This window comes from Euprymna scolopes, chromosome 5 (assembly GCF_053919585.1).
Source record: "Euprymna scolopes isolate OS-2025 chromosome 5, ASM5391958v1, whole genome shotgun sequence".
Classification (NCBI taxonomy): domain Eukaryota; kingdom Metazoa; phylum Mollusca; class Cephalopoda; order Sepiida; family Sepiolidae; genus Euprymna; species Euprymna scolopes.
Window position 1 is genome coordinate 38,825,982 of NC_136486.1, and position 13,084 is coordinate 38,839,065.

Below are 13,084 nucleotides of genomic sequence, written 5' to 3' on the forward strand. Positions count from 1 at the left end.
TTCTGGAGTGGTAGAAGGATCCCACCATTTTCCCAGCGTCCCTGGCAACAGATTTGATGTACGTGTTCCATTTCAGATCAGAAGTAAAGGTCAAACCCAGAAGCTTGTCAAAACATGGAGCCTCCCCAAGATGAGAGGCACCATAATTCACAATTAAGACTTGAACCTTCAAATTACTTACAACTTACTTAGGACCTCTATCCAGTTATGGCTGATAGAACAAGAGCATGCTAACCCCATGAAGTAAATAAAGGGTTCCGTCCGAAATTCCATCCAAATTCTCGAGTTCAACAAGATACCAAAGGTCGATTGAAACATTGTGAAAATCACATTCAAAATGAGAACAGTAGTTCGATGGATTAAGTGATATGAATAACCAATCCGCATCTCAAAAATTCAGAAACGTCATAACAAAAAGAATATCGTTTTCATTTTTCATTGAATTATCTTTGAAATAATATATTTTTATTGAAAAAATTGGCCAGGATTTGAGTGAAAAAAAAAAAAACCCCATAAAACTTTCGTTTGGCATCTTCTGGCGTTCTACGTAAATTGCCCAGAAAATTCCGACAATAGCATGATCCTTAGTATGCATAAGTACCAAATAATTAAAAATAAAGATACAAACAAAAAAATAAAATCTTTTCCAAACATCCATTTTTGTTTGAAAACTTCTAAAATCCATTTTCATTAAAGCTGTTTTTTCTTTGGTAATATTGCTGCTTGCACTTTCTGTAATACTTCTGTGAAGACGAGTGTACCGATGAAGACGAGGGAGGCGCCAATCCAATGGAATGTCGTAAAAGGATTATGGAAATACCAAATAGAAAAAATGAGGCTGGCAAACTTTCTCAGTGTCACTACGAGAGTTACAGTTAGTGAAGTACATTCTGTCGTCAGGATGAAGACGCTGCGGATGCACACATATCTGGGGTGAGGAATTAAGGAAAATGAAATAAAGAGAGAAAATATATCAACTATAATGTTTAGATTTATAAGTAACCAAAGCATAAAGGCAATATAGTAAAAGTATAAAGACTTGTTCACATTGGAGATCTTTTAAACCAACACATTTCAAGTGAAAACATTATGTACTCATGTATCATGGTGAAATCAATAAAAATTACAAAAAATGATCTAGGAGTGTATATAATAAACGGGTGTATATAATGGTTTCCTTGTATTGTCTATTGTTTATAATTTCTTGTGGATGTTTGTGTGGTAAAGGTTACAGGACATTTACAATACAAATTATACAAAGAGTCAGATTACAGCTCTAGGTGGTTATGCATCTTGCCAATAAAGAAAACATACCTTCGTTCATTTGTGGGCCTTGATTAACGAATCTCCAAAAAGCTGCCAAAACGATCACTTCTATGGAAACGACTAGGAATCTCTAGTTATATTTTACAACTTTCTTTTCACTGTTATCTCGTTGCAAGATTGCATGCTTGTCTTTTTTAAATGTTTAGACTTATAAGTAACCAAAGCATAAAGGCAATACAGTAAAAAGCATAAAGACTTGTTCACATTGGAGATCTTTTAAACACATTTCAAGTGAAAACATTATGTATTTATGTGTCATGGCGAAATTAATAAAAATTACAAAAAATGATGTAGAAGATGTGTTAGATGTATTTTTAACAAAATATCAGCCACAATTACATTCCATTTAAAAATGAGGTATTTTTTATTCAAGTTAATTAAGCCAAGGGAGATAAGTCAGTTTAACTTGGTCGCACAACTCTTTCATATTAAATTGTACAACAAAACTCGATAATTCGATTTTTACTTGTTTTCTATTGAATCGTTTTTTGTAATTTTTTGAATTGATACTAATTTCGCCAGGACACGTAAGTATGTAATAAAGTTTTCACCTTAAATGTGTCGGTTTAAAAGATCAGCAATGTGAACAATCACTAAAGCTTACTAGTAAAAACCAAATGACATGGGAGAAGAAACATTTTACGTGTGAGGATTTTTTTGGGCAATTTTTTTGGAAGCTGTAGAAAGCTATGGCATGTGTTGTCAAATGCGATTTTCTGACATTTATCTAATCTGGCTATAATGTTTATTTTAATAAGGTTTAGTTTAGTTTGATTTGGTTTATGCCATATAAATTATTTTTAGATTATTTAATATTGAATCCAGTCACTTTGAAAAAAAAAGTTTTTATCTTTGCAGTTCTTTATATCTTCAAATATTTATTCATGGTGTTTGGTTTGGTTGTTTTGTAGAGGAAAATTGTTGTTTTTATTTTTGACTTCGCAGAACATGATTGAATTTTGCAAAGGGAAAATTAATAAAAAGACAATAACATCAATGTTTGGTGCCTTTTAGGTCAGGAAGCCAATATCTTCACAGCCCGATGTGTGCTATTTTAATAAGTAACCAAAAGCCAAAAGAAACACACAAAAATATAAATAAAATTACACATTTTTAAAAAAGTATGAAGCTAAAGTATCACTTCAAGGTCAAAAACTAATCATGGATAAATGTTATATAAATAGATTCCAACCCCAAAAAACAGCAATTATTTCTCCCTTGTCAGAAATATCACTCACAAATTGTAAGGATTAAAGGACAGAAGAAGAGAAGTGATTGTGACAAGAATGTTGAAAGTAAATTCAAGATCCACTTTCTACTCTCATATCTAAATGACAAATTATGTATTAAAAACAGGTCCTTCTTTACAATCCAACTTAATTAAAAAAAAAAAAAAAAGAAAGTAAAATGACAGAAAAATCTTTGGTATACATATGTATCACAGAATGAAAATGTCATATTTCAAAAATCACATAGCATTTTTTTTAAATAAGAAAATTAAAATTTTCAACGAAACAAAAAGTTTTTAATTATTTTAAATATAAACAAAATCTCAGTAGTTGAATTCAAATTATCGCCCCTAAATTTTAACAAATTCTAAAACAACACGGCAGCTCCCAGCTCTTGTTTCTCTTGTCATAAAATTTCATTTGATTATTTAAAAAAAGAAATACTTGATCAATTGACATCTTAATTCTATGACTGGTTGATGTGTCTGTTTAGTCTCAGGAGACAATGGATACCGCCTGTTAGAGTAGCTGCGGATGTAACTGTGAGGCAAGGGTTGCACTATCTCTAACCACACTCCTCCTGAATTTGCACTGCTTGAGTCCAGTGGTAAGGAGAAATGCTAGATGATTTGAAAATAATGCCAAGATTAGCAAAGAGCACATACAGCATTTGGAATTCTCAAATGGTCACTCATTTTAGTACTAACTAGGCTCAAGGTTGTTTAGTGAGCTGATGGGAACCAGTGTGTCAATGTGATTAAGCCATGAGTGGTATGTATATCATAAAGATTTGCCTGTAGTTTTTTTTTTTTTAATTAAGTCAGATTAAAAAAAAACCCTCCTTCTCCCTCAAGAAAAAAAAATTCAAATTTTAAAATTATTTGTTTGTGAAATTAATATCAGGTTAAAATCACTTTGTGCTTCATTTAAATTGTTCATTTAAAAGTATAAATGTTTACATGCATAAATCTAGAAGGGATCAAAGGGAAACAACTGGTGTTCAGTGATGGTGAGTTATTAGCTTTGCACAGCGAAGAAGCAAAGTGTGTATTTCTCTTGTGCAGACAAGAAAGAAACGTGCGTATATTAACACGTACGTACACAAACAAACAGATGCATATGCTAGCATGCATGATATGTATACCTATGTGCACATATGCACATACATATGCTTGTGCACGAAATGTAAAGTTTTAAATTATAATTATCAAACCCCTTTAAGAATATTTAATGTCTGGGAAATAAAAGATAAAAGGCAATCAACTTGCGTTTATGCATGACTTTCATTCGTTTGAACACTATAGGCTGTGTATGCCCGAACTTAGCGTTTGTAAGTTGTTAATTCCCTTTATTCCCATGGCAATTGTTTAGTGGCCGAGAGATAAAGGCTTAGCAAATGGAGTCAAAGGTGGCTTCATAGCTGGGTTCTAATCTCCTGACTAGTAGGAATTGTCACCTCCTACACTGATGATTGTGAAAGCATGAAACACCTGTGTGTGTAGATATAAAGAATAATTATTATTTATAATTATAAATATATGTATTATATATAAAAGTATTATTTAGTAGTCTAGGGTTGTGATGGTAGTTGTACTGTTCCCTATTGAGAATTACATAGAGTATATCTATTGATGTCGTGAGTGTCAAGTATTACATATAGTAGTCTGGTGTTGTGCGGATTTCATATATATAAATCTGTAGTGATTAGAAAAAAAAAGAAAAAAAATAAAGGAGAGAAAAAAAAAGAGACAGAGATCAAAAGTGAGAAGTTAGTATTGGGGGTTGCTAATTTTTGTTGAAGTTGTTCTTGTTTTTTATTAACCAAGTTGGAAGTCAATTTTTTTCAATTGACTTCTTACTTTTAATATGTTGAGTCTAAGTGAGGAGTTTTTACAAGAGTTGGGAATCATAGTTTTTCAGCAGTCTCCCCACTTCTGAGATATATATATATATATATATATATATATATATATATATATATATAAGAGAGAGAGAGTTCGTTAGTGGTCTTCTGCTATTCAATGAAACACATACATGAAATTATAGGCGACTTATATATATATATATATATACTCGGGGTTTTTATTTTCAAAAGTAATGGACTAATGAATTCAACGAGGTTGTTAGATAGTGCTCAATAAAAAGAGCTGATAATACTTGTTTATTGTTATATAAACATGCTCACATCCCGCTGCTACAAATAGCCACTTGTTTCAATCAAACAACAGATATCATCAGGCAGCGACTTGACTATTCAAAAGTTCAATGAATAATGCATTTTTATTTTAGGTAGGAACTCTTTAGAAGTTGGAGTTAAAAAACTTAAAACACAGGACTTTAATTAAATAAAAAAGTAAAAAGGGAGAGGCAATTTAAATAAAGTTAAAAAAATTTCAATGGGGAGAGAGTGATTGAGAAGAGAAAAAAGGAATAGAGACAGAAATAGAGAAAGAAAATATAGAGAAAACAAAATAGAGAAAAAAAGAAGAGAGAAAATATATATATATATATATATATATATATACATACATATATATATATATATATATATGGAGAAGAAAAGAAAAAAGAAATAAATGGTTATAATAAAGAGAATAAGAACTAGAAGGAAAAGGAAAGAATAATGAGATCTAGTTAAATAGGGAAAGAGAGAAAGTAAGAATTTGACAGTATATAGAAAAAGAAAAAGAAAAAGAAAAAATCTGCGTGTCAACCAATTTATGAACAATTATACAATTCAGTAATGAAACATATTATTACAAATACAAACAGAAGATACAATCCAAGCGTCAGAAATGAACGTGTCAAAAAAGGCAGTGAATGTATTCGGCTAGCATATTTATCCTCTTACATACGTCCACGAGTAAAATCAACGCAATTCAAACATACGTCTACCATTAATTAGGCCCTTTATGCTAAATGATATAAGTTTAAAGTTTTCGCGTTTTTATTAGATAAATATATGAATAAAAGAAGAAAATAATGATAAAACAATATAAAATTATTATTAATAACAATAAACATAATAGTAATGATAAAAATAATAATAATAATAATAATAATAATAATAAAAACAGAATAAAATTAATATTTATTATCTTTTTAATATAATATATTTAGCCATAAGAGGGGATTAAATAAATTAAATAGGTCCAATAATTATAAATAAAAAACTACTAATATTTATGTATATAAAAAGAATACAATACAAATATATATATATATACACACACACATATATATACCCAAATATACACACACATACACACACACATATATATATATACATATATATATATATATATATACACATATACATGCACATAAGTAAAGGTGTAACTATACTATTAAGTTGGAAGTTTAAGCTATTTAAGTATAGATATAAAGTCATATTAAATCACAAAATAATACATTCAATACCAGATTACTAATAACACAGATACAAGTACACTTACCTATAAATATATTCAGGCAAAAGAAGTAATTAAATCAACGAAATACTCAAAAATAGCGACGCACAGGTAGATAGTACCCAAATTAAAAATAATAAGATACATATGTATATACTCACAGAGAACCAACCGACATATTAATAAGCACATATATACATATATATATATATACATATATATATATATATATACACACATATATATATATACATATATATATATAATCTTATGTATACACATACATACAAAAAATACACAAATATATGCACACAATCATATACTAATAAACAACAACGCACACACACATATATATATACTCACACATAAATATGTATAATTTACATAAATTATATATATAGAAATACATAAGAATACAAATAATTTGGCAAGGGTACAGATAGATGCATACACACATAGAAACATACAAATGGATTGAATAAACATGGGAGGCTATACCAAATAATATAGAAATATATAGATCTAAGTACACACGGTCATAAAATAAATACATAGACACATACATATACACATAGACACACAGGTATATAAGATAGGAGAAGTAAAGAATGAAATCAGGAGAGGAGAAAGTATATTAATAGAATATTAATAAATTATAGAAATCAGTGACAATTTTTAATTTATTTAAATTTTATATCTAAACTAAATTACTTAAAAGATGGGTTTTATAATGTTTGCAATTAATTGAATTTTCATGCTTCTTATTTAATAATTTATCTCTTTCTCTAAAAGTAAGTATAAATAATTTCTCATAAAGACATAGGTAGCAAGGCGAGTTTAAAGATGAACAGGTTTTCGCTTTCTTTAAAATTTTCCAATTTACTATTGGGGAGTAACCTTGCTCTACTAGTTCATTGTAATATTTAGACAAGGAAGTTCTATTTTTGTACTCATTATTTTCAAAAGAGCACTTGTGACCGGTAAATCTTTCTTTAAAATTGTTATTTGTCATTCCTATGTAATATTTTTTTTCATTCGGATTTTCCTTAGTAGAAATAGTTGCTTGGTACACTACAGAAGTAATTTGACAATTTCCTTTAAGAGGGCATTTTGATTTAATTCTACAGTTACAACTTTCGGTAGCAATGGGTGTGCTATTTTTGTTTAATATTTTGTTATTATGTTTTTTAATTATTTTTTCAAGGTTTTCATTACAGCTATAACTAAGTTTTATTGTATTTTTATTGAAAATTTTATGTAGTATATTATTAATAGGGAAGTGCTTTTTAATTAAGTTTAAGAATTTCATTCCTAGATTTGTTTTAAGTTTCAGATTAAAAGGGGGATTGTACCACAGGATTTTTCTCTTACGGTTTCTATTTGTATTTGTGTGTGTTGGTTCTATGAACTCAATTTGGGTGTTTTTGTATCCACTATCCTTAAGGGCCCTGTTATAGAAATATTTATGTTTATTAAATGTTTCAAGATTGGAAGAATTGTCACTGATTCTTTTACTAATGGATTTGGGGATATGCCTAATGATAGATTTTGGGTGATTTGATAGGGGGTGTACATAAATTGGGTTTAAGTTTTCCTTCCTATATGGTTGGTAGATGCCTTTCCTTAAATCAAAGTTCACATCCAAAAAATTTACAGTTTTAACATCTGATATAATATCCACTTTTAATTTAATTCTACGGAATTCATTTAAGATAATCTTTTTGGTTCTTTCACATTTAGGGCCGTTGGATTCCTTGATGATCATCAGTCCATCATCACGATACAAGCCTATATCCATGACATTGATGTCTTTGGTTAAGTTGTATAGTATGAATAGACCTACTAAGTCTGTCATTTCAGCCGAATCCAAAGACCCCATGGAAATGTCAAACAGGTCATTTTGATCTTTTTTCAACCACTGATCATTTCCACTAATTAATGTAGTATTTCTACATGTCCGTACAATTTCAATTTCAGTGTCTTTTATATCAGACAGGAGTTTAGCAAACTCCATCACCTCTTCTTTGTTTTCTCTATATTTTCTTTCTCTATTTCTGTCTCTATTCCTTTTTTCTCTTCTCAATCACTCTCTCCCCATTGAAATTTTTTTAACTTTATTTAAATTGCCTCTCCCTTTTTACTTTTTTATTTAATTAAAGTCCTGTGTTTTAAGTTTTTTAACTCCAACTTCTAAAGAGTTCCTACCTAAAATAAAAATCCATTATTCATTGAACTTTTGAATAGTCAAGTCGCTGCCTGATGATATCTGTTGTTTGATTGAAACAAGTGGCTATTTGTAGCAGCGGGATGTGAGCATGTTTATATAACAATAAACAAGTATTATATATATATATATATATATATATATATATATATATATAGTCGCCGATAATTAATGTATCTAAAAATAAGTTAAGAGAGACATCTCTCAATTGATTGAAGTGAAAGGATACTGAGTGAGAACATTTCCAAGGAGATAAATCCACATCTTTGGCACGGCAAGATTCAACAGTGGAATGAACATTGGTGCTGAAAAAAAAAAAAAAAAAGAAATGAAATCTACATTACATTAGCAGGAAACTGTAGCCCATAACATCATTATTATTTACGATATAATGTTTTTAATAATGTGACCAAACTATTTACACTCCAAATAGCGCCATGCAGACATATTGGATTCAGATTTCACAACACTCGTTAACAAGATTAGGTGTATACTTTTCTCTCTCCACGATGTGTCTACATCTTGCGATTAATGTGCCCAGCAAAATAAAGAAAAAAAAATCTTTGAAAAGGGTAATATACCACATAAAGTCCCAGAAAAAATGTAAAATACGATTTTATTCATTTAATGAAAAAATAAAAAATAATAATATTTTAGCGTTGTAAATTTTTCAAAGCCTATTATTATTATTATCATCATAATATATAACTAAAAAATATTAAAAATGATTGCATATATATATATGTTATTATTATTATTATTATTATTATTATTATTATTGTTATTACTACTACTACTATTAGATCTACAGCAGACGTGCTAACGGTTATATCTCATAGGATTAGCGAATCTCTCGACAAAGGCTTCATTTCTAGGGCAATTGCTCTTGACATATCAAAGGCCTTTGATAAGGTATAGCATAAAGGCCTACTTCAGAAGATGTCCAGCTACGGTATAACTGGAAATGTTTTCTCAATCATTAAATCATTTCTCTCTGAATAGGCTCATAAGAGTAGTGGTTGATGGGCAGAAATCAGACGTTCACAGTATTAATGCTGGAGTCCCTCAAGGGTCTATCTTGGGCCCAACTCTCTTCCTGATCTACATCAATGATCTCCTAAAACACATACTAAAATCATTTGTTGACATCTATGCTGATGACACGACTATCTATGGCAACACATCAAAGGCTGTAAATGACAATGTTCTCTCTGATTCTCTCTCCTCAGATCTTGAGCGCGTGGTACAGTGGGGGAAGAGGTGGCTGGTTACCTTTAATGCATCTAAGACCAAGGTCCTATCATTACATCATAAACGCTCTGATCCCCATCTGGAATCAATTGAAATGGATGGCTCTTGTCTGGGGGAGACCCCATGTTTTGATAAGCTTCTGGGTTTGACCATTACTTCTGATCTGAAATGGAACACTTACATCAATTCTGTGGCCAAGGTCGCTGGGAAAATGGTGGGATCCTTCTACCGCTCCAAAAGATATCTCACTACTGATGCAATTCTCTATCTATATAAAAGCCAAGTACGTCTAAGGATGGAGTACTGCTGCCACATCTGGGCAGCAGCTGCTAAAAACAGCCTATCCTGCCTTGACAGAGTACAAAATAGACTTTGTGGCTTGGTGGAGGATTACCTTTTCTCTTCCATTATCTTTCATCTAGTAATTAATGATATAGATATAAAAATTCCAATGATTTTTTTTTTAAAAGTGCAACAGAATGTACATTACATAAAATAAATCCAAGGTAATTTTTTGATTGAATTTAAATTAAATTTTTATACCTTACTTTGTAAAATTTATAAAAGTGCACTTTGAAGATAAATAAATTTCAAATTGTATCTTGTACCTTTATTTTTAAAGCCTATTGTAAAAACATTTTGTTTAACAATTTTCATGCCTTGGATGAAATCCTTTTCTAACTTGTATACTCATTATTAGAGTCATTCATATCTGTAAATGTCTGATTTTCATAAGTGACTGTATAATATATTTATAAAAATTGAATCCATTAGTAATGACGATGATGTTAATCTATAAGTAAAAACAAAAAAAATCATTTACCTGATTGAGAAAACATAAGAGCAGATTTGTAGATATCAGCAGTGAAGAATAAAAATCCAGGCAGGGGTAGAGCATGCTGTGGATATACAAATGAAAGAAAAAAATATCACAATTTTATATATATTTTTTACATGGATATTAACCATTATTTTTATATTTACAGACACTAGTGTTTAATATTTGTGCAATCATCAGTGTAGGAAGTGATAATTACTCCTGGTCAGGAAATTCAAACCTAGTCATGAAGTCATGATTTTATGGGCTAACATCTTACCTCCAGAAAATTAAGTGCCTATAAATGCGAAATCGGTGGACATAAATAGTAAACAGTCATGAGAGTATTCGATGACCAGAAGTTGGGATGTTACATTTATGCTAATGTTTACCGAGTTTTCTTAATTAGTTAAAGAGGGCTTAACTTTTATTTCTAAAGAGAGTGAGTTAAGTACGATAACCATCAGATTAGCTTGACATGTGTTTTCAAACCAACTTATACTTATTATAAGGAAGCTGTTATGGTTCAGGACCGTGCATGCACAGTCGTGAAACAGTTGAAAACATAACCTTACAATAACAGCCCAAACAATCTATATTTATAAAGGGTAAAATGCGTGTATGTTTGTATTTCTCGCAAAAACTTCCAACAGATGCATCAGAATGTGACAAAACCAGTATAGTTTTAAATCTTGATCCTTCGGATGACAAATATCGAAAAATTAGTCAAAAACATTCACCCCTTCACCCTTAACTCAGCCATTTTGTACAAGGAAGGGTCGCTTTTCTTCGCCGACATTTTAGCAAGTCATCATCATCGTTGCATTGACTATGCTTAATTTTGACGCTCACGACTTTCAGTTTTGTCATGGACACATCGGCAAAGACGTCACATGTTTTTAAACACCTCTCTTCACTGAAACTGCTTACTGTCGGTTTGATTTCTCCCACCCTACTACCACTTCTACCCTCCCTCTCGCCCCGGTTCCTTACTACACCTCTACACACCCGGGAAACGCCAGGAACCCCTGCTAGTTTATAATAAATAAGAGTTTTGCATTGGTTAAAATATAATGTTTGTTCACATTTTGCAACTGGGTAGCCTTCTAGTATTTAACTAAACAATAAGTCATTTTTCACTTACTTTATTTTCTGAAATCCACTCGTTCTAAACATCACAAACGTGTGTATTGTACTGTTTTTTATTTCTTCTTTACTTGAATTCTCAATATTTTAATCGCGTCCATTTTGTGATGTCAAAATTTTTTTTTCTGATGTTTTGATTGTCTGCAATTAAAATCTGTCACCCAAGAAAAAGGGGGAAAAATACTTAACTACATCCTTGTATTTTAGTAATGCCTTATTACTGTATTTTATTTATTTGTTATTTAACCAGTTTCAAACCAATTTTTCTAATCCAAATTAATACAAAATAGTCTGCTACTCATGCGGATACGTAATTACATTATCGTATTTTATTATAAAGATGGACTTATATTTAAAATTTTAGGATCTAGAAGAACTTTATTTAAGTACTAGCGGGGGTGCCCAGCATTGCCCGGGTGTTTGGAGGTGTGTGTGTTGGGGAGTAGATTAAGTAAAAGAAAAAAAAGTTTTGGTAGGAAGATAGGCTCGAACCCAAAGCCTTGACGTGAAGGTGGAAAAGAAAGGGGAAAAAACATGACATCTAACCCGCTTGGCCACGAGGGGAGAGGAAGTGAAAACTGTCTTAATTTAACGTTTATAAAGTGAAATTGACAGGTGCGAGAATTTAATAAAGGTCAAACATCATGCGACTTAAGTTTGGCACTGCAAGCCAGTTTCTGCGTATTTGTTTGTTTCCCCTCATCAAATGAATAGCAATTGTTTGATATGATATGACAGGTTTTTTTCCCTCACCATTGACCAAATCTAACTTACTTTCTGGCACATAGGGCCGAGAACACAAATTCGTTTTCACAGTTTCACTTTTTTATACTGAAAAGCGAAACAAAAATGCAGCGATCAAAAAAAAATCTCGAAAATAGCATGTAAAAGTCGCGACCTCCGTTCGTAACTCACAGATATTATGATTTAGACATTATATAAAAAGTTTTAGGAAGGAGTGACCCGACTGAGTGCCCCCCCCCCAAAAGCCTTTGCCGGACATACACAAAAAGTACACACACACATTTTCGCTTTTATATATATAGATGATAATATCTGAATTCTATAACTGGCTTTGCTTGCATGTTGCTTATGTTCATTTGAATTGTTTAGGCCATTATTGCAAACTTGAAGAATAATGTACTTAAGTTAAATTTTCCATCTTTATAAAATCTATAAATTTCCAAAAATCCACGAAAAAAACCCTGCTGAGATGCTTTTCAAACTGCTGCCAATACATAAATATATATTTATGTATAAATATATATTTAATTTATTTAAATATATATTTAATTTATTTAAATAAATATATATTTATGTATTGGCAGTAGTTTGAAAAGCATATCTTATTTTTCTTTTATTAATATTATTGGAATTTTTCCCCTTTTCTCTTGTACATATTTGAATTATTCCATGGATTTCGGCCTTTGGATTATTTTGAACCATCTTCCAAATACGGGATTTCCTTGGATTTTACTTGTGCAAATGGAAATTCAATTAACTTTCTTGAAGTTATAGTTTTGGATTTTACCGTCATTGGATTATTTATCTTTCACCAGATTATCCATTCACATGTAATCACCTTTTTCTTCACCATATTCCCTCTGCTTTACTTTTTTGTTATCAAGTAAAATCTTTGACTTACTTGTTTCATCAAATACTTTTGTATGCAAAATCCGAT

At 30.6% G+C, this 13,084-nt stretch overlaps 1 protein-coding gene across 1 annotated transcript in view; it reads right to left on the reverse strand.

Annotated features, from left to right (window-relative positions):
• Nucleotides 1-422: 422 nt before the first annotated feature.
• The window catches only part of LOC145276778 (UDP-xylose and UDP-N-acetylglucosamine transporter-like), a 109,274-nt gene continuing 96,612 nt past the window's right edge, over nucleotides 423-13,084 (reverse strand). Inside the window, exons 8-10 of the mRNA XM_080128058.1 lie at nucleotides 10,264-10,339; nucleotides 8,419-8,494; nucleotides 423-928 (exon numbers count right to left, since the gene is read on the reverse strand). Coding sequence (XP_079984184.1) covers nucleotides 691-928; nucleotides 8,419-8,494; nucleotides 10,264-10,339 — 390 coding nt within the window. The 3' untranslated portion in view covers nucleotides 423-690. The remainder of the gene's footprint in view (nucleotides 929-8,418; nucleotides 8,495-10,263; nucleotides 10,340-13,084) is intronic.